We start from the raw sequence: 22,349 nt of genomic DNA on the forward strand, positions 1-22,349 counted from the left end.
GTTCTCAGAGCCGGAAGTGGGGGGGTGGAAGGGATAGAAACCGAGGCTGAGGCAGCAATCAATGCTGCTGCCGTCACCCGGCCGTAGTGCATCCCTCTGAGCCCACCTGCCGTGGGTGCCTCCTTGATTCCCGAGGGGCTCTGGGAGCCCTGAGGGGCGAAGCGACAGGGACGCCTCTCTTAAGAGGCGACGTCGCAGCCCCGGATGCGGCCAGAGGGCGCGGGAATGGAGCTTGGCGGCTGCGAGGAGGGCTTGCCGGAGGAGAGCAGGTGAGCTGGGGAAAGTCGCGCGCGGATGGATGCGCTGAAGCCGGGAGAGGCTTGGGAAGGCTCCCAGAGCACGAGGAGACGGACAGGAGGACTGCTGTTGTGGGCGACTTGTTTGGGAAGAAATTCTGAAACGAGAGACGGGGAGGTTAGATCGGGCGGACGAGGGAACGGGCTTAGGGAGAGAGAAGGAGGGAGGATAGGCTATGTTGAGGGCGGGGGGCGGTGGAGGGCGTGCAGTAGTGGGTAAAATTCAGACCGAGGGCTGCTTCTGGGGAGGAGGTGGACATTGAGAGGTGCTGTGGTGAGATTTCATAGGCCAGAGTCTATAGATAGCAGTAGGGGACAGGGTGGGTGCCCCGGCCGAAACTTGCGGTGACAGCGGTTCAGGCCAGTGTTAAGAAGGTTGAAGTAAGAATTTCTGGGAGCAAAGGTTAGGCATTGTGAGTGGCCTAGACAGAAGCTTACGCAAAATGAGTGTGAGGAGGAAGGCGTGAAGGAGGGCCTGTGGGTGAAAGTGGGCGATTGTAAAGGCAGTGGAATGGGAGTGAGGGCTTGCTAATGAGACTAGCGATTGCGTGCGTGCCCTTTGTCAATGCTGGATCCCTGTCAGACAGTGACAGGACCTCCCTGTATTTAAACCCGTCACTCCTTACCCACATTGCAGCTGAGCGATTTCCCATTTATTTATATGAAACTGCTATCAAGTTCTTACCTTCTAGAAATTACAAAAGCTGAATGTTGGCTTGGGCTCCAGCTGTACTTCTGTGTAGGTGTTGCTTCATTAATAACTCTGGTCTTAACCTCTTAAGAATCTGGAATGGACAGGATAGAGCAGGAATGTGGCTTAAGGAAGTCCTTCTTGACTTTTAAAAACATTCAGATGTGGTTAGAGTCTCCGGAGCAGCTAGAATCCAAAGACTGAAATATTTACCTCTGAAAAAATATCAACAGGGGAAAATTAATGAGATTTTGTACATAGGTGAAGACCTGGCTATTTTAAAGAGTGACTCCTCTTTTACCTGCCTGTGGCCTGCTGTACAAAACCTAGGATGACAGGACTTGGGGTTACTGCATGAGATCTGTGAATGATGTGTTCAGTGAAACTGAAGAGCCTACTTCCCTTTTCCATGTTTCAGTTTCTGCTTATGTATATTTGGCTCTTTATTCTTCCTCCAGATGCTTCTTGTAAAAAGTCTTATATACTTTCTAAACAAATTTTAGGATTATTTTTATTTTCCTCTACCAGTTCATGTAGGAGAGGCTAGGTTGGAAATTGAGATTTCCTCCCAGCTGAGTTATTTATTTATTTAATGTATTTAACAAATACTTATTTACTACATGCCAGGCATTGCTTAAGAGCCTTACAAGTGTTATTAAATCCTCATAACAGCTGGGTGAGATAGGTACTATATTATCACCATTTGACAGGTGAGGCAGCTAAGACATAGACAGGATAAATAATTTGCCAAGGTCACACAGTAAATCCTTGGTGGGACTGGGATTCAGGCAGGCTCTACTTCTGGTATCTGTGCTATACTACCTCTCACTGTTCTAATCTGCTGGGACAAAGAAATGTATAAGGTAATAAATTTTGTAGCATTCTTTGCCTGTCATTAACGTTACTAAGGCTTCTCCTTTGCAGGTATCTTTTTCTATTATTCTTTCCATGCTTGCTTCTTTACCAATGAACTTTAGTCAAAACTTAATTTCAGCATTGGGATTATCCTCATGAAATCACTCTTAATGTTAACATAGCCTACTCTCTGTTGGTGATTAGTGAACTTAGAATAATTTATTTAATGGGACTTCGTGGCACCGATGGCCTCTTTAGTTCTGGGTAGTCAAATGGTAAATAAAATACATGACTTGTGCCTGAGAATTGAGGCATTGTGGCTGGATCACTGCAAACTTAACCTTTCTTTGGCCAATAAAACACCCAGTTCAGAAGACATCTTCTTGATGAGATGGCATCATTTTTTTAAATATATGAAAGATAAAATTATATTCTGAAAGCAGTTGATGGAGTGAAATGTGCATAAGTTTATAGCCAGGTAGAGCTGCATTTGAATTCTAGCTCTACTGCTTAACTTGACTTATCCAGCCTGAATGGGAAGAATGATGCCTTCCTGACTGGTGAGGATTCAGTAAGATAATGTGAAAAAAGCTCCTCAGAGAGTGCTGATATGTACTGAGCACAGAAAATGTCTACTTCCTTCCCCTCCCCAGTTTTCTTGAAATAAGATGAGCATGTATTCTTCCAGTTGCTGTTTGCAATGATATTATTGCTTGTGCTTCCTCCTTCCATGGTTTCTCTATCCAAATTGAACAAACTGGGGACTGGGGTGTTGGCCCAGAATTTTTTTTTAATATATTTATTTATTTGACTGCATCCAATCTTAGTTGGGGCAAATGGGATCTTTCATTGTGATGCACAGACTCTCTAGTTGTGGCACCTGGGCTCAGTAGTTGCAGCGCACAAGCTTAGTTGCTTGGTGGCATGTGGAACCTTAGTTCCCCGACCAGGAATAGAACTCAAGTCCACTGCGTTGCAAGGCAAATTCTTAACCACTGGACCACCAGGGAAGTCACTTGGCCCAGCTTTTAACTTCATCCTTGGAGTGGAATGTCATAGATTCCCCTATTGCTTTCCATCTAGCTAGTAATCACTAGAAAAATGCTCTAGTGCTTAGGGATGATACTTCACTTTTCCTAGACTTTCCTAAATACCAATTGTTTGGAGGGTGTCTGGTGAAACTACTGAACCGTAATAGGAATGGTTCTTCTAGCATTGTTGTGTTACCCTCAGCTGACTTGGACTATGCCATCTCCTTCTGATCTTGGAATGCAACTACTTACAAAGTTTTCCTGGTTTAGTGATTCAGATAGTCAGAATTCAAGTAGTAAGATACTTTTTAGTATCTCCAAACTGAGCTCATTTCATTGACCAAAACCTGTTCCTCCTCTGTCCTCTGTCTCAGTTAATAGGGTTTTCCATTCAGTTAGCCAAGCCAGAAACCTAAGTGAAATTTGGTACTTCCCTCTCCTTCATTTGCCATATCCAAGTAGTCCCTAGGTCCAGTGAGTTCTGTTTCTGATTTTTCTCCTGAAGCTTTTTTCCCCTCCATTTCTAAATATATTGGCTTATATTGTTTTAGGAATGGGCAAATGTAGGTGCTTAAACAAAAATTTGTCCCTGTCTGTGTGCTATTTTTTCTGATGTGTTGACTTCATTCTCAGCAGTTTTTTTCTGCAGGATAACCCTTGGCAACTTCAAGTTTAACAATCCATCCAAAAAAGGAAAACAGCAATGCCAGTAGGTATAGCAAAAGTGAAAAGTTTTGGACTGACTTATGTTACTGTTTGTTTTTTTTTTTTTAATGTTACTGTTCTTGTAATCAGGGTATGAAATATGTTGCTCCATGAGGCCTAAGTTGTCTGCCCAACCTTGGATCCTGGCATACCTTTCGTGGTACTTCATGGACCGGGTCAAGTGCCAGAGGGTTGATTTCCCTGTGAAAAATCAGTATTTTGATCCCAAAAGAAAGAGGCATGAATTCTGGGTAGATGTAAACAAAATAAGGCCTTTATTATTTCTCATTGTGGATTCTCCCAGTAGCCTCCTGACTAAGCTCCCAGTCTGAATCCAGTCCCTCAATTCCAGATGGCCTCCACATCGTTACCAACATAATTTTTCCAGAAGCAAAGTTACTATAGTATTTTGCTCAGAAATGTAAGTGATTCCTCACTGAAAATAGAAAGTCAGAACTTTTTCTGGTATTCAATATGAAGTTTCCAGTTACAAAACTATGACGCTCACTCACTCTTACATCCCCTTCCTCACCATTCTGATTCCTGCTCCTCTACATTCCCTGCATTACCTCCTCTGCCTGGAGAGCTCTTAGTCGTCCTTTAAATAATGCTCCTTTAGAAGGCATCATTGACCTGACCTTTTCCGTCTCTCTTATTACAGTACTTCTCACGCTATAGCATTTTTTTTTTAAAGGAGTGCCCATTTCCCCCATTGCACTCTGAATACCCTGAGAGCTGAGGACTGTTCTTCTTTAACTATCATAAGCCTGGTGCCTACCACAGTGCCTGGCATATAATTGGTATTCATTGAATATTTGCACAGGGAATGAAAACAGTAACAATTCGGTCACGCTTCTTATGGTCGGGCAGGTGTTATTGGTACTATTGCTATTGAAAGGGCCTCTTTTTTCCCCCTTCCTCTTTATTCATTTTTCACATTTTCATGTTAATTTTCGTTTTCTATTTCTTCTCTTTCTTTCCATTTTTCCTTTGACCATACTCTAAAAGTTTATATAGCACTGATGGTAAAGCAAGTGGATCACATGATTTGGGGGCAATCCATACTGCTAGTCCAATTATTTGTACACACCTCTGCCCCACAGAAACATAACTCTGAAGCTTTAGGGGGAAATTCTATTGTCAGAACCCAGGAGCAGGAGGTGTATCAGCTGACAGCACAGACCATAAGCTGAAGCTTTTCTCAGTATCTGCCATCCCCACAGCTGTTTCTGCTTTTTATAGCTACTTTATCACTTCTTCCATAAATGGAGGTTTTTTTTCTGTTTTTTATTTTGTTTTGTAATCTTTCCTCCATAAACAACCTACCTTGGTGTTTATAGACCAGCTCTGTCCCACATGAGAGCCACTGAGGTGATTTATGTCTGCTGCCGCTGCTGCTAAGTCACTTTAGTCATGTCCGACTCTGTGCGACCCCATAGACGGCAGCCCACCAGGCTCCCCCATCCCTGAGATTCTCCAGGCAAGAACACTGGAGTGGGTTGCCATTTCCTTCTCCAATGCATGAAAGTGAGAAGTGAAAGTGAAGTTGCTCAGTTGTGTCCGACTCTTCGCAACCCCATGGACTGCAGCCCACCAGGTTCCTCCGTCCATGGGATTTTCCAGGCAAGAGCACTGGAGTGGGGTGCCATTGCCTTCTCCGATTTATGTCTAAATTAGTTAAAATTAAATAAAATTTTAAAATTTTGGCTTTTTAGTCACACTGCACAGACTTCAAGTGCTTAATGGCCACAGTGGCTAGTGGCTGCCATACTGGACAGTAGAGATAGAGAACATTTTCAGCATCACAGAAAGTTCAGTTGAACAACGCTGCTGTGGATTTAAATCTGCGTTTTTTCAGGAATGAACTGCAGCACGCTTACATGTTTTTAGTTCCTCTGGATCAGGCTCACTTGTAGTAGGAGGAGATTAGGAGGAGATGAGGAGGGGAGAGGAGGAGAGATTAGGAGGAGAGAAAATTTTTATCATAAGATACTTTTGAGAAGAAAGCAATAAGAGTCATAATGCCATTCCTCTTCACCACCTTCACCTCTTCAGTCACTTCAAGATTATTTTATTTTTGCCTCCTAACCTCCTAGAGAGTCCTTTGAGAGTTTTAAATTTTCCGAGGGTTCCCCCCCGTTTGTTCTACTTTTGTTATTTGTTCAATGTTTTATTGTTTTCTAGTCAAAGAATATAGTTATACTACATCTACTTTTGAGAATCTGTTGACTTTTGTGTGTGTGCCTTAGTACAAGGCCAGTTTCTGTGACTGTTCTGGATGTCCTTTTAAAAAGTGTTCCTCAGGATGTAGTTTTCCAGATGTAACAGAACAACTTTATTAATCATAGAGTATTCAGCTCTTCTAATCATTTTTTACTTTTAGTTTTCATGATCTCCCATTACCGTTGTTTTTTCTTTTCTGTTCCCGTTTTTCTTTTTCTTTTCTGCAGTTTTTGTTTTTTGTGTGTTGTTTTGCTTGATATGTTTTGAGGCCATGTTATTAGATTCATAAGAACGAATGAGAGCTGTATCTTTGTTATTCCTTCTTTGTCTTTTTAAATATTCTTGCCTTGAATTCAACCTAGATATTAATATAGTTTCCTCCTACTTTTTTTATTTGATTGGCTGTTTTATTTGAAATGGTTGCATTTATTCCATTGATACTTATTTTTATCTCATCTCGAGTCTTAATTCTGTCACTTTTTAAAACTGATTTTTATAATGTTCTCCTGCTGTTTTCTTTCCTTAGCAATTTTTGAAATAGTTTAGTTTTAGTTCTCATGCTCATGCTCAGTCGTGTTTACTCTTTGCAACCCCATGAACTGTAGCCCACCAGGCTCCTCTGCCCGTGGAATTTTTCAGGCAAGAATGCTGGAGTAGAGTGCCTTTTCCTACTCCAGGGAATCTTCTTGATCCAGGGGTCAAGAGAGAGAGTCTCTCTTTCGTCTCTCGAGTTGGCAGGTGGATTCTTTACCACTAATGCCACCTTGGAAGCACCAGTTTTCATTCTAATGATGGTTATCTTTTACTTTAAAACTCCCTAAAACTGAGGTGACTGAGGCAGTATCTTTCCTCCTTTGCCTTTGCTGTTGGAGTGCTGGTGTATGCACTAGTGTATCTTACTTGTGAAGCACTCTTCTACTCAGACAACCTAAGATGTAACTGTAGGGTAATGAGTTCGGCTTTCTTATGTGTCTCACCAAATGAACTCTGTTGTCTTTCATTCTATTCAGTAAGCAGATTTGAGTCTCTTGTATACAAGATCATCCAATATTGAGGAAGTCTTTCTGGCTATCCTGCTTCAGTGAGAGCACCATGAACATAAACAGGGCGTTGGAATCTGTACTAAGAAGAGATTTGGCCCTGGTTTAAAGGCAGTTAAGATATTCTCTGGACATTGAGCACTGTAACTAGTCCTAATTATGTTACAAACTGTCCAATCCCAGAATTTTCTCTGAAGCAGAATGGGTAAGAAAGCTTTGTACTAGGTACCCCTTCTGATTAAAAAAATTGGGTTTATGAGATTTATGCTAAGAAGGCTTATCGTGGCAAATAGATGGAGGAACAATGGAAACATAAATAAATAAAGTGAGAGACTTTATTTGGGGGGGCTCCAAAATCACTGCAGATGGTGACTGCAGCCATGAAATTAAAAGATGCTTGCTCCTTGGAAGAAAAGCTATGACAAACCTAGACAGCATATTAAAAAGCAGAGACATTACTTTGCCAACAAAGGTCCATCTAGTCAAAGCTATGGTTTTTTCCAGTAGTCACATATTAAAGTGAGAGTTGGACTATAAAGAGAGCTGAGTGCCGAAGAATTGATGCTTTTGAACTGTGGTGTTAGAGAAGACTCTTGAGAGTCCCTTGGACTGCAAGGAGATCCAACCAGTCAATCCTAAAGGAAATCAGTCCTGAATATTCATTGGAAGGACTGATGCTGAAGCTGAAACTCCAATATTTTGGCCACCTGATGCAAAGAGCTGACTCACTGGAAAAGAGCCTGATACTGGGAAAGGTTGAAGGCAGGAGGAGAAGGGGACAACAGAGGATGAGATGGTTGGATGGCATCACCAACTCAATGGACATGAGTTTGAGCAAACTCTGGGAGATAGTGAAGGACAGAGAAGCCTGGCATGCTTCAGTCCATGCGGGTCGCAAAAAGTTGGACAACACTTAGCAGCTGAACATTAACATTAGATTTATGCAATGAAAGTTCAAAGGAAAAGCAAAGTAATACTACTGTTATCTGTTTGATGGTGGTACTTTCTGTAGATTATCCTTTGTTAATCAGCTGTTCTATCTGTTTTACAGATAAGGGAACTGAAACTTAAGGAGTTTAGTGACTTGCACAGCTGGTTTGTGCGGAGCTAGGATTCACATTCAGGCTGGCCTGACCATGAAGCTTATTCTCTTTCCACTGAAGACATTTTCTGTCTGCGTATTAAAATAGAAAATAGAAAAGAAATAGAAAAAACATGGTCCTTTTCCTTAAGGAAATCAACCATATACCAGTAAATAATTTTTTTTAAGGATTAATATTAGGAGGAATGATACAGTGACAGCATATATTATGGAGTTTCTAACAAAAAATTTGCAACAGGTCAGATTATTTAGAACTTCTTGGGAAAAGACTGAACTAGAGCTGAACCTTAATCCCTAATTGGGACAAGAGGAGAATCATTCCAAGTGGAAAGGTCTCCATGAATAAAGTCATGGGAGTAGGCATGAGGTTAGCATGTTTGCAATAGGGGTGTGGTAGAGACTGTCTTCAAATTGAGAAGTACTGAGCAGGATGGAGAATTTTTAAACTAAGGAGTTTCCATGTCATTGGTGGTTAGGTTTCTGACATAAGGGATTTTCCTTCCTTTTGTTAAATCTACTCATTGTTAAAATTAAAGAAATTTGATGTCATTAAAATATAGTATGATTAATAAAGCATTTGTTGAGTAGGTATAAAGTTACATAGCTTGCGTCCTAGACATTAGGATTCCTAGACATTGAGCTTCCCTCCTAGACTTTGAGATTTTGCTATCAGCCACTAAAGGGATGGGACTACCAGTGGTTAGGTTCTCCTAAGTGCCTTAGAGCTGAGAGCTGTATAATAAAGTCAAGTGTCTTTTTTCTATAAGCATATTATTTATTTAAAAAGCATCATATAAATATTTAACTACATGCTCTACAAGTTAAATACTATATAATTAAAAACACCCGGAGAAGACAATGGCACCCCACTCCAGTACTCTTGCCTGGAAAATCCTATGGGCGGAGGAGCCTAGTGGGCTGCCATCTATGGGGTCGCACAGAGTCGGACATGACTGAAGTGACTTAGCAGCAGCAAGCATCTTACCATGTTATTGAAAACTCTCTCTGTAAGTTTCATTTTAATGATGCATGGTATTTCATTAAGTGACTGTATCATGATTAGAGTACTTTTCTCTTTTGAATATTTACTTTTATAAATGACTGTATAACAAACATGTTTATTAATAAATATCAGTTTTTAATTTTTATTAGTACAGAGCTCAGTTTTTAAAAAAGAGATAATCTTGAGATGTATACTTCTAGTTGATATTATTAACCAAAATGCAAGACTACATACTTGCATATCTTACTTTGCATTGTGTGTGTGACTATTAAACTTCATTGTGTTGGTCTTATCCCATAGTGATTTGATGGGTCCAATGTTTTCATATATATCTCTCAATTCTGTATCTTCTATGAACACAATGTATCTAAGTCTTCATTCCAATTATTTAAATAAACTTTGAGAAAGAAGAATCTATGATAGACATTTTAAATTTTATTTATTTATTTAATTGCAGGATAATTACAATATTGTGATGGCTTGTCACTGGAAATACAATCTCCAGGCTGACATTGGTCCATTAATCAAAACTCTGATAACATTGTTGAAATAGCTGAAAATTCTCTAACTATACCATCATTTAGTCCTCATGTCTCTGTATCATCAAGATGGTAAAATTCCTCCTGAAATATGTTATCACAAGGTAGATTCATTTTTTAGATGGATGTAAGCAACTATATGGAATTTGAAACTATATAAGGACATTTTAGATGAAAATCATTTTAAAATAGCCATTTGTAGATAATATGAACTAGTTGATCTGTCTCATTTCTACTGCCTAGATATTTGTTCAGACACTATTTAGAGAACACTTGTTAGGGACTTTGTCCTGTGTCTCATGTATATTTCTCAACAGAAAAAAAAGTAGTAATAACTTTGCCTGAAAAAGTAGATTTATTGTTGTAAAAATAAAAGCATAGAAAATTAAAAAATAATCATAATAATTAAAAACAGAAAATATAGAGCCAGATAAGAAGAAAGTTAACTGCAAACTAAACATTGTAATTTCTTGCTACCTCAGTGTTATGGAGAAGGAAATGGCAACCCACTCCAGTGTTCTTGCCTGGAGAATCCCAGGGGCGGCGGAGCCTGGTGGGCTGCCATCTTTGGGGTCGCACAGAGTCGGACACGACTGAAGCAGACTTAGCAGCAGCAGCAGCAGCAGCAGCAGTGTTACGATACTTACTTCCCTAATTATGTTTTTCCTTGCTTTAAGAATGAATCCATTGCTTCTTTCCAGGAAATGCTTTCTGGCATTAAAAGTCCTAGGTGCTTGCCTGACCACAGTCTGTCAGCATAAGGCATCTTTGATACTTAAGTATTTAAAAAATCCTTTATGGTCCTTTCCAGCTTCTTGTTTGCAAACTTGGTACATATTATTGACCTTTCATTAATTGCTAGCCCGACAGAAGGCGGAAATAGCTCCTCTCTTCTCTACGTTCCCCTTATGTAACCAAAAGTAAACACTATTAACATATCACTGTATCTCTTAGTATATGTATGTTGAGATCACAAGTATAATTTTACATTCTGCTTTTTATACTTTTACATACTTTCATTAGCTTTGGAAACTCTTCCTAATAAAACGTTTTACTGGTTTCATGGTGTTCCACACATGGATGTCACATACCTCTCCTCCTCGCATTTCAGGGATCAGATCATTATCTGACTTGGGATAGCCTGACCTTCAACTCTGGTCTCAAGTAGATACCACATTCCAATCCAGACAACTCGCATGCTGTTAAGTTGAAGCTGTTTCTTTTTACCACTAAATAGAGCACTGAATGTAGAAGATATACCAATATATATTTCCTGCACTGAATCTCATTTTACAGTTGCACAGTACTATTTACTATTGATTTCACTTATTGTTAGTGATTAGTTTTATATTGATATATGGTATAACACTTCTTTGAAAAATAGCATTTACATATAACTTTACTGTTTTAACCTGAGTGTCACTTTTAATTGGATTTGGCATGCTTAAGACTAAGTTGGCATTTAGGGAAACTGTTTTTCTTGGGTATCCTTATTTGAGTTGCTTAAGTAATTTCTGTTCCTTTTCAAAGAATGTAGTCAAAATCCTCTGAAAAGAAAATAGATAGAACTTTATTCTGCAATTGGCTTTGCTGTTTGTTGATAAAAATAATTCAAGTAGAGATGGATTATACTGTCCCTTGCCACTTGGGCCTAGTTCTTCCTTGACATAGGGTGAGATGCTTAGAAAGACTTGCTTTTAATTTATGGTGATTAAAGAAGAGCAGTTTGTGGGACTTTCCTGGTGGTCCAGTGGTTAAGAATCCCCCTTGCAATGCAGGAGACTCGGGGAACTAAGATCCCTTATGCCTTGAGGCAACTAAGCCCTGCACGCTGCAGCTAAGACCCGATGCAGCCAAATAAATAAATATTTTAAAAAAAGAAGAGCACTCTGTATACTTACAGAAGTGGCCTTACAAAGGACTGCTTTGAGCCTAAGCTAGTCCTTGCTTGTGCCCAGATGAGGTTACATGTGACTGCAGGATACCATTCAAATAATTATTACCAAACAGGTTTAGTTTAGGAAAGACTGACCTCAGTTGCTAACAATCTGGGTCAGTGATGAGGAGGAATATTTTACTTCCTATGGTGATCTGTTGACATCTAAGATTCAAATACGAATGGATTAATCCAGCCACTATGTATGGGCTTCAGTTGAATTTAGTATTTTAACTCTCTGAAAATGAAAACAATATTATTAGGAAAAAGGATCCTAAAAAAGACAAAGACACTGAAGAGACTGATTATATAAATAAAATTGTTTAAGTTTACTTTTATCTCTATATGAGCATGTACCAAATATAGATGATTTGGTACATCTTAGGGTAAGAGCCTCATTCTTCTTCTGTAGCTTTGGTATCTCAGGGACAATTCATGTTGGGGAAGAAAAGTTCTTTAGTTCATCCAGAAATTGTTAATAAATCCGAATGATCAAGGGTTCTAGAGTTTCAGTGCTTTTTGTAAAATTTTGGGATCAAAGCCCTAGGATTTAGGGTACTTACTGTCTACGTGCAGGATTTATGATGATGTTCTTTGATGGTTAAACTAGTAAGATCAATATAGAATGAGTCAGAACACAGATATGCAGAGTCACTTGAGGAACCAGACTGGCTCTCAGGCCTGCATAACTTGATTGTAACCTACTGGAATTGTGCCAGTCAGAACAGGCCAGATTAACCCTGAGGAAGCATAGGAGATGGAGAATCACTGAAGCAAAAGTTGGCAGTCAGTTGGCCTCTGTGATGGCAGTTTCTTACAGTACAACAATAAATGGCCTTTTAATGACCACCTCAGTCCTGTGTGCATCTTGGTTACCTTGAAATATCTTTCAGGACTGGTTTAGAAATAGAACAGGGGAATGGCCAACAGGTACGTGAGAAAGTGCTCCACACGACCAGTCATGAGGGAAATGCAAATCAAAACCAGAGTGTCATCTCACACCTGTTAGAAGGGCTAGCATTTAAAAGTCAAGAGACAACAAGTGTTGGTGAGGATGTGGAGAAAAAGAGACCCTAGGGGGTTGTTGGTGGGATTGTAGACTAGGGCAACCACTTTGAAAAACAGTATGGAAATCCCTCAGGATATTAAAGGTAGAACTGGCATATGATCCAGCAGTTCTCCTTCTGAGTATATATATATATATCCCAAGGAAACAAAATCACTATTTCTTAAAGATATCTGCATCCCCATTTTCATTGCAGTATTATTTAAAATAGCCAAGACATGGAAGCAACCTAAGTGTCCACTGATAGATGAATTGATAAAGAAAATGCCACACACACACACACACACACACACACACACACGGGAATATTATTCAGCCATAAAGAAGGAAATCTAGCCATTTTTAACAGCATGAGGAGTGGACATTATGCTAAGTGAAATAAATCAGACAGAGAATGGCAAATAAGTATTATCTCACTTATATGTGAAATCCCCGAAACCCATAGAAACAGAGAACAGATTGATTACCAGAGGCAAGGGATGAGGGGGTGGGGAAGATGGGTGAAATGGTCCAAAGGTACAAAGTTATAAGTCAGTTTTAGGGGCATAATGTAGAGCATTCTGAAGGAGATCAACCCTGGGATTTCCTTGGAAGGAATGATGCTAAAGCTGAAGCTCCAGTACTTTGGCCACCTCATGCGAAGAGTTGACTCATTGGAAAAGACTCTGATGCTGGGAGGGATTGGGGGCAGGAGGAGAAGGGGACGACCTAGGATGAGATGGCTGGATGGCATCACGGACTCGATGGACGTGAGTCTGAGTAAACTCCGGGAGATGGTGATGGACAGGGAGGCCTGGCGTGCTGCGATTCATGGGGTCACAAAGAGTTGGACACGACTGAGCGACTGAACTGAACTGAACTGAATATAGAGCATAGTGACTATAGTTAACAGTGCTGTATTGTGGTAATATATTTGAAAGTTGCTAAAAGAGTAGATCTTAAATGTTCTCATCACAAGGAACAAAAGTTATAACTGTGTGAGGCGATAGATGTTCACTGAACTTATTGTGGTAATCATTTCACAGTATATACATATATCAAATCATTATGTTGTATGCCTTAAACTAATATAATGTTACATTATATCTGAGTACTAATATATCTTAGTAAAACTCGATGGGGGGAGAAATAGAACAGGGGAGCCTGGTGACTCAAATGTTTAATGACATAAGGTTAAAAAAACCTGGTGTCTCCCCATTTGAATAAATTCTTGATCTCAAGGGCTCTAGAGTAGAAGATCAGAGTGAGAGCCATCTTGCTTTTCCTTTTTAGATAATACTCCTGTACCAGACCTAGCTTCATTTATTTTATTTTATTTGTCTGCCATTACTCTATTCATCCTCTTTTCAAAAATGGCTTAGAAAATGTGCAAAATGTAGGAGAGGTTAGTTTTGAAAACTGATGGAGTTAGAAAGGATTTCAATTCAGAACCCTCCTACCCTTGCAGCTATTTAAATGATGCTAAACTGGTAATGGTAAAAGTCCCTTGAAGAAACTATAACCATCCCCAGGACTGTCCTTGAAGAGGAAAGAGCAGCGTTCTAACAAGATATGAAAAAGCTAGGCAGAGTGTACAGCGTAGCAGTCGGGGGCCCAAGAGGAGGAGTCTGATACCTCATCTCCTCATGTTTTCCTTATCCATTTGATTCTGTGCATCCAATTCTTTTTATTCAATTGCAGCTGGTTTTGAATTTTTATTGGGTCGGAAGCTGTATTGAGAAAATGCTGGGAATTTGGGAGGAACCTTGAACATCATCTAGGGCAGCAATTTTTAGACTTTTCCGCTGAAGTGCTCCAGATGATCCAGGAGAATGAGCCAATAGTTGATTGACTTGGGGACGTGTCCTAAGTGGCTTAGTGCTAGCTTAGGACATTTTTGCCTCAATTTTAGCTTAAAAAATCATGGGAAAAAATCATGGGCAATTTTTATTCTTATCTATAATGTTTGTGTACAGATATATATACTTAGTACTGAAAATACAGTTTAATAAAAAGTTGTTTTTTGGCTTTTTTGTTCAGCCAAAGGTTTCTGGTTTTCAGCAAATGCCCTTCATCTCTTTATGTAGTCCTCACATAATGTCATTGCCCAGAAATGGATCTTTACCAACTGAGCCACTGGGGAAGCCCAGAAATGGATCTTAATGGCTCACAAGCCAAGAAACACAGGGTTATGGGCTACTTGTGTGAGGATAAAATGATAGTAGATGAAGATCAGCTTACAAAGAACAATATGCTATGTAAATATGAGGGCTTTTTTAAACATTTTAAAATCTTAGTGTTGTTTATAGCTTCAGTCCTCTCAGAATGGGGTCTTACACCCAAGTGAAAAATTAATAGGGGAGAGAATGTTAGGATGTGGGACAGGAGGCTTCTTGTCTTAGACTTTCTTTGACATGGTATGGTCAAGTACAACAAAGAAACTAACCATTGGTATAACTGATGGCCTTGCAGGAGGGAGCACTGGCAGTTGCTGGGTAATTTGAAGACTACTGTGGAGGGTTTAGTGTCAGCCAACAGCCCCAATGTCTGGTCCAAGTATGGTGGCCTGGAGCGGCTTTGCAGAGACATGCAGAGCATCCTCTATCATGGGCTCATCCATGACCAGGTATGTATACTGCTTCTTTTCTTTTTTTGCCAGATTGGCCAGATCACTTGTTGGAAAGAAATATTTGCATTAAATTGTTGGCAGAGAGAAAATGAAGGCAACTGCGCGTGTTGAGAGTCCTTGAGAGCAGGACGGTAATATGATGATAATGAGGAGGAGAAGGACAGTGTTGTGATGAATCATTAAGGTTTTCCTCTCAAGAGTATCCTAGGATATATCTGAGAAATATTTACAAGATATTGTCATTTTTAGACTATCCTTTGAACATCATTTGGTAGATAACTGGTTGATGCTTATGAATGATAGTTTTTAGTTATAGCTTACATTTTTTTCTGTATAAACTTTGTTGATGTTGAGCTTCTTTTCCTTATATCCTCAAACACTCTAATAAGCTTTGAGTATTAAAAATGAGTTAAATCTCAGTGGTTTCTGCTTCAGTTCTCAATAGCAGTTACTTCATTTGCAGTGTTTTAAATAAGGTTTGATTCTGGGTAGAACTGTCAAGTGGGTCATTGGATCTGATCTTCCACTTTTTAAAAATCAAACCTCTTATATATGTGCATAATTTGTGTTCTCAAACACTCATGCTCTTCCCTAGTCAGGGCCTAGTTTTCTTTCCTGAAACCTTTTTCTGAGCTCGGCTTGTCTTTCTTTTTTAATCAGAGGTTATTCTCAGCTAGCAGTCACACTGGGAAAAAATGAATTGGTATTAAGATATTCATAGTTGATAGGATTTAATGTGCTACCTTCCCTTCCAATATAGTGTGTATTACCTCTAAACAAACTCTTTAAACAGTTTTCTTGTTGAGTTTTTTCAGAATTCACTGGAAAAGTTGGCTTAGGTTAGATTCTCTTTATTCAGAGTAAGTTCTGAAAGTGAGGCCCTCTTTCTAAAGAATTTTGAAGATCTGAGGACAATTTTTATCCTTTAAAGAACTGAATTCTTCTCAATGGTCATCATTATTAAAATCTCACTCAAGGAGTTTGGATGCGACATTGTATAGGAGACAGACATCTTCAGAATCAGACAGAACCTGGATTGACATTGCTCAGGTCCTTGGGGAAAAAATGACAGTAGTAATAATTATGGGTCTCTGAGTCAGACTGCTCTTATTTTAATCTCAGTTTCACCACTGTGTGGTACTGAGTAAGTTACATGACTATTAGTACTTCTGTTTCCTCATTTGTGAAATGAGGTGGTTACACTGGTATGTATCTCATAGGGTTGTTGTGAGGATTAAATGAGATAATACCTGAAAAAGCTTTAGAAAGTGTAATAAGTTGTCTGTCAGTCTTAACTATTAGGTGATGTTATCTTTTTTGAGCTTTTTCTCATCTGTCAAAATAATGATAATATTATTTATGTCATAATGTTTGATAGAAAGATTAAATGAAACAGCATACAAATTGGCCTACCACAGTTCATGGTACATAGGAAGTAATTAATAAATGTTCCTTTCATTTTTTTTAAGCTTCAAGTTACATGTTGTCCTGTGAAAAAGAATACGAACATCGGAATTTATAGAACAAATAATTTAACCCACCACAATCTTGCTTCTGCCCTTACCACTGCTGTTCTTGCTACTGAAGTTTAAGTAAGCTCGTGTTACCAAATCCAGTGCACATCTTCCCTCTGAACACTGTCTCGTGTTCTTCACTGTTGAACATCATCAGACCTTGACTCATGTTGCATTATTATCTTCAGTCTCACAGAGACCTCCTTCTACCCCTACGACCACTCTTTCGTAGTTTCTTTCCCTGGAATTTCTTCCTCTCAGACTTTCAGTTCAGTTCAGTTGCTCAGTCGTGTCCAACTTTTTGCGACCCCATGGACTGGTTTCCCTGCCCATCGTCAACTCCCAGAGCTTAGTCAAACTCACGTCCATCGAGTCGGTGATGCCATCCAGCCATCTCATTCTCTGTGGTCCCCTTCTCCCACCTTCAATCTTTCCTAGCATCAGGGTCTTTTTCAGTGAGTCAGTTCTTTGCATCACGTGCCCTAAGTATTGGAGTTTCAGCTTCAGCATCAGTCCTTCCAGTGAATATTCAGGACTGATTTCCTTTAGGATTGGCTGGTTGGATTTCCTTGCAGTCCAAGAGACTCAAGAGTCTTCTCCAACACCGCAGTTCAAAAGCATCTATTCTTTGGCACTCAGCTTTCTTTTTAGTCTAACTCTCACATCCATACATGACTACTGGGAAAAGCATAGCTTTGACTAGATGGACCTTTGTTAGCAAAGTAATGTCTCTACTTTTTAATATGCTGTCTAGGTTTGTCACAGCTTTCCTTCCAAGGAGCAAGCATCTTTTAATTTCATGGCTGCAGTCACCATCTTCAGTGATCTTGGAGCCCCCCAAAATAAAAGTCTGTCACTGTTTCCATTGTTTTCCCTTCTTTTTTGCCATGAACTGATGGGACTGGATGCCATGATCTTAGTTTTCTGAATGTTGAGTTTTAGGCCAACTTTTTCACTCTCCTCTTTCACTTTCATCAGGAGTCTTTTTAGTTGTTTGCTTTCTGTCATAAGGGTGGTGTTATCTGCATATCTGAGGTTATTGATATTTCTCCCAGCAATCCTGATTCCAGCTTTGCTTCATCCACCCCAGCATTTCTCATGATGTACTCTGCATAGAAGTTAAATAAGCAGGGTGACAATATACAGCCTTGATATACTCCTTTCCCGATTTGGAACCAGTCTGTTGTTCCATGACCAGTTCTAACTGTTACTTCTTGACCTGCATACAGATTTCTCAGGAGGCAGGTCAGGTGGTCTGGTATTCCCCTCTTTTTCAGAATTTTCCACAGTTTATTGTGATCCACACAGTCAAAGGCTTTGGCATAGTTAATAAAGTGGAAGTAGATGTTTTTCTGGAACTCTCTTGCTTTTTCGATGATCCATTGGATTTTGGCAATCTGATCCCTGGTTCCTCTGCCTTTTCTGAATCCAGCTTGAACATCTGGAAGTTCACGGTTCACGTACTGTGAAGCCTGGCTTGGAGAATTTTGAGCATTATTTTAGTTTTTAATAGAGTCCAGTCCTACTTCCTTATCTCATCTTACTTTGTACATTTTCCTGAAACAGTCTCATTTATTTGCATTGTTTTAACCATCACCTGTATGCTAGCAATCCCCAGCTCAAACCTCTCTGCTGAATTTTAGATCTGCAAGACTACCTATCTGCTATACATTATCATCTGGCTGGCTGTCCTACAGGCCAAGCACAGGATGACCCAAAACAAACTTATCTTCTCTCATAAGATTGCCCTTCCTCCTGATGTTTAAAATACTAGTCTGTGGCATTGCTAGCTCCTTAGTCTCCCAAAACCAGAGTTGGGAACTGTACCAAAAGGTTTTATAAAAACCCAATACAGACTAAGGACCTACCAGATTAGAGGCACCATCATTTAGTGGTTCACGTCCTTGCATCTTGATAGTAAAAAAGTTCTTTTCTTGGCTCTGTTACTAATTTTACATCATCATCTGGAGTAATCATTTTACTGTAATCACAAGACAGTTTTACCATCTGTGCCAGAAAGAGAAAATGTGTCATGATGAAATAGTGAAGTGAAATTCCTAAGTGAAAGATGCTTGGTAAATGCAACACAATATTATTGTTATGAATAAGTAATAAGATCTGTGAAGGCACTTGGTCACCAGAATGAACACTATTAAAGTATATGGTCACCTACAAAATAGCAATAGTGTTAGTCGGTGGAAGCAGAGCAAACCAGAAAAACCCATCATCCACATACATTTAGCAACTACAGGCTCAAGTGAGAAGAATTAATGACAAAAGATCCATACCACCTTCGCCGCTGCTCTTGTTCTGCCTTGTAAAGATCTAAAAATTAAAGTCTGTGTCAAGGACTTGTTTTTTCCCTCTCATTTCCTCTCTAAAGATTAAGGCTTTCAAAGGCTTCTAGCTGCTGTGTCATCAGGAAGCTATTCTGGGTGTTGTGCCCTTGGAGGGGGAGGGGATACAATGATTCATGCTGGGCATATCTCTTTTGTGCTTTTCTAGGGATGTGTTTTGGAATGTGAACTGTGTTTTTTTTTAATCACTCAGGGCCTTAGGAAGCTATAACATCATAACCCTATTCTTAAAGGAATCTCATTTTCCTTGACATCCTGCATCTGGACTACCTTTTAGTCTTTCCACAAGGCACGGTGTGTTTGATAACCCCTTTTCTGCTGCTTGGAAATGTGGAGACGCTTAACCCCCGAGATGTCTGAGCTTACTATAAGTACAAAGATCCCCCCTTTTCCACCACTAAAAAGAAACCTGTAGTTGGCATATAGATGTTCCAATTTAAAAATAACAATAATAACAAAAAAGACCTCTTGAGTATGTGTATGTATATATTTGGCTGTACTCTGCGGCATGTGGAATCTTAGTTCTCTGACCAGGGATCAAACACGTGCCCCCTGCTTTGGGATCATGGAGTCTTAACCATTGGACCACCAGGGAAGTCCCTGTTTATTTCTTTTCTGAATATGTAAATAGCATGTGTGTTTTTACTTAAAAATTATCAAAGCATTTAGAAGAAAGTAAGTTATTACCCTGTAGATAAGGGCAGTCCTGATCATAAATCTGACTGCATTTGCGCAGAACAGAGGAGTAAGCCTGTCCCTTTCTGTCCTAAATCCTCATGCTCGCTTTTCTTCCTTACCAGTAAACGTCCTTTGTGTCATTTCTTCCCTTTTCCCCAGAATAGGGTACTTTCATCTTCATTAAACACCAGTAGCAGATATCTTTTCTCCTCAATTCTTTTCTTTTTTTTTTTTTCTTTCCTCCTTAATTATTTTCTTAACAGTGTCTGAATTTGTCTGCTGCTTCTTGGTCAGCAGAAGCCGCTTCTCCAAACCTCTTTCTAAAAATTTCAAACCATCCTTTGTTGGCATTAAATTCTCCATCTTTAGATCCTCCACCTTTTTTGCTTTCAGTTGTCACATAATGACTTTGCTTTTTCTTAAATCATATTAGAGTCTTTAGGGATGTCTTCCCTATAACAATCCTGTACCCACATAAAAGCTGAGTTTTCAATATGTGATTAAAGTTATTTCTCAAATAGTACAAGATTTTTGTGCCTGCTGGAGTAGCTACAGCAACAGCTTCACAAATTTCCTTTTCTTTTTTCACCATAGTCCTTATACTGGATTCATTTATCTTGAAATGGTGGGTAACTGCACCTGCAGGCCTCAATCTATGGTGTAGATTCGGCTTTTTCTTATAATGCCATGACTTTCCTCTACTTCTTGGGAGCACTCCCAACATTGCTAGTGGCACTTCATCTGGGTCTGAGAGTGTTATTCAGAATTTTTGCTATTACATTAAACACAATGGAAAATACATGAGAACTGGGAGAGGTCACTTTTTACTGCAGTATGTATTTTACTGAAGAGCCGAACAGCTCATACAGAGATGATTAGTATCACATGGCATTTTGAGTGGACACTTGCAACATTTGAGCTCACAATAACAGGAGGTGGCTACAAAATTATTATAAACTGAACTGAAGTCACTCAGTCGTGTCCGACTCTTTGCGATCCCATGGATTATAGCCTACCAGGCTCCTCAGTCCATGGAATTTTCCAGGCAAGAGTACTGGAGTGGGTTGCCATTTCCTTCTCCAGGGGATCTTCCCAACCCAGGGATCAAACCCGGGTCTCCTGCACTGCAGGCAGACGCTTTACTGTCTGAGCCACCAGGGAAGCCAAAATTATTATAGTAGTACATAACTGCATAAAATTAACTGTGCAATTATGATTTGATGTTCTTCTATATATTTGTTTACACTTCTCGTGACTGCAAATGGCACCATCTGTGGCCCCTAAGTGTTTGTGTGTGTAAGTTTTCATAAACTTTAACTTTTCATAACAGGTGTGTATAGATTTTATAGCAGTAAATGATAAAATAGGCTAGCATCTACATATATTTTATGCATTCATGAGATATCTAACTTTCCTAATTTTTTTCAATATTTCCAAGCTATGCAGTTCATCTATGAGTTATTTTCAAATTGTTACAAACCTTCAAAATTTTTTTCCAGTATATTTATTGAAAAAATTCCACATAGAAGAGGACCCACACAGTTTAAACCTGTGTTGTTCAAGGGTCAACTGTATAACCTTCTATATCATATGCATATATTACCTCCTTTAAAGAACAGTTAGAATAGTTTTTAACAATTGATCTTTAAAAGGGTGACTATCTGTATGTGTTCCTTTGATTGCTGTTGAGAACCTTTATTGTGGCAAGGGAAGGTTAGGGTTTTCTTTTCCCTCTCTTGGAATATGGATATGAGAACTAGATGTGGTCCAAAATGGTAATGATTTGTTTACCTTATGTGTTCCTGAAACAGGTGTGTTGCCGCCAGACTGATTACTGGCAGTTTGTGAAAGACATTCGCTGGCTCAGTCCCCACTCAGCCCTTCATGTGGAGAAGGTAAGAAGTAAAGGCAACCACAAGGCTTCGTTGTTTGATGTTCTGTATGCAGAGTCTCCTAGGCTAGAGGGATGGCATATGGCAAGTTTCCTGTTAACTAAGGAGAGGAAATTATTCCTGTCAGACTGATTTGAGAGGAGGATGCTTTAAAAGATAAGCCTTACACACTCCTTGCTTTAGGCCACTTTCCCTCCTCTAGGGAAGAGGTATAAAGTTTTTTAATTTTCAAAAGATTTGCAAATATGGGACCAGAATGAAGCTTTTCAGAATCCTGAGCAAATGGCAAGACGTTTTCTGAATGGTTAGGGGTAAGTAGGACTGATATGTGGTAACTGCTTAAGAAGAAGAGGATATATCAAATACAAAAAAATGTGAGGTTCCTGGAGGCCAGTGTCAAATGGAACCTAATACATTCCCAACAACTTTAGCTTCCGTTGTAGCCCTCTACTCTCCTGTTCTCTCAGCTCAGTATAGTAGCCCTGATTCCCAGCCAGGGACCGAGCTCCAGGAGGTTAGGTAACTTGGCCAGAGTTACAAAACTAGTTCCACAGCAATCACTGCCAAATGATTGTGGAAATTTTGGTTGTGGAAATTTTCAAGCGTAGTCAAAATTAGATTCGTGAAATGAACCCAAAATATCCATCACCCCATCTCCAATACTTACTGATTCATGACCAGTCTTGTTTCATGTATATCACACTTACTGCCAGGTTCATTGCTGAGGCGATGTCTGGAAAAGTATATTTTTAAATGATCAGAGAACCAAATAACAGGGTGGTCACTCTGGCCATTTTTTCTGAGAAAAGACCA

The 22,349-nt window shown here is 39.5% G+C and overlaps 1 protein-coding gene across 4 annotated transcripts in view; it reads left to right on the plus strand.

Annotated features, from left to right (window-relative positions):
• The window catches only part of RUBCN (RUN and cysteine rich domain containing beclin 1 interacting protein), a 52,127-nt gene continuing 29,778 nt past the window's right edge, over positions 1–22,349 (plus strand). For 2 of the 4 annotated variants that reach the window (XM_005675055.2, XM_005675057.2), the window contains exons 1-3: positions 25–269; positions 14,939–15,092; positions 21,456–21,539. In XM_005675055.2, the coding sequence (XP_005675112.1) occupies positions 205–269; positions 14,939–15,092; positions 21,456–21,539 (303 nt within the window). In that variant the 5' untranslated portion in view covers positions 25–204. Of the gene's footprint in view, positions 270–14,938; positions 15,093–21,452; positions 21,540–22,349 lie in introns of those variants that run through there. The other 2 variants (XM_005675056.2, XM_013963449.2) reach the window with 2 other exon arrangements.

The sequence above is a fragment of the Capra hircus genome, chromosome 1 (assembly GCF_001704415.2).
Source record: "Capra hircus breed San Clemente chromosome 1, ASM170441v1, whole genome shotgun sequence".
In the NCBI taxonomy this organism is placed as follows: domain Eukaryota; kingdom Metazoa; phylum Chordata; class Mammalia; order Artiodactyla; family Bovidae; genus Capra; species Capra hircus.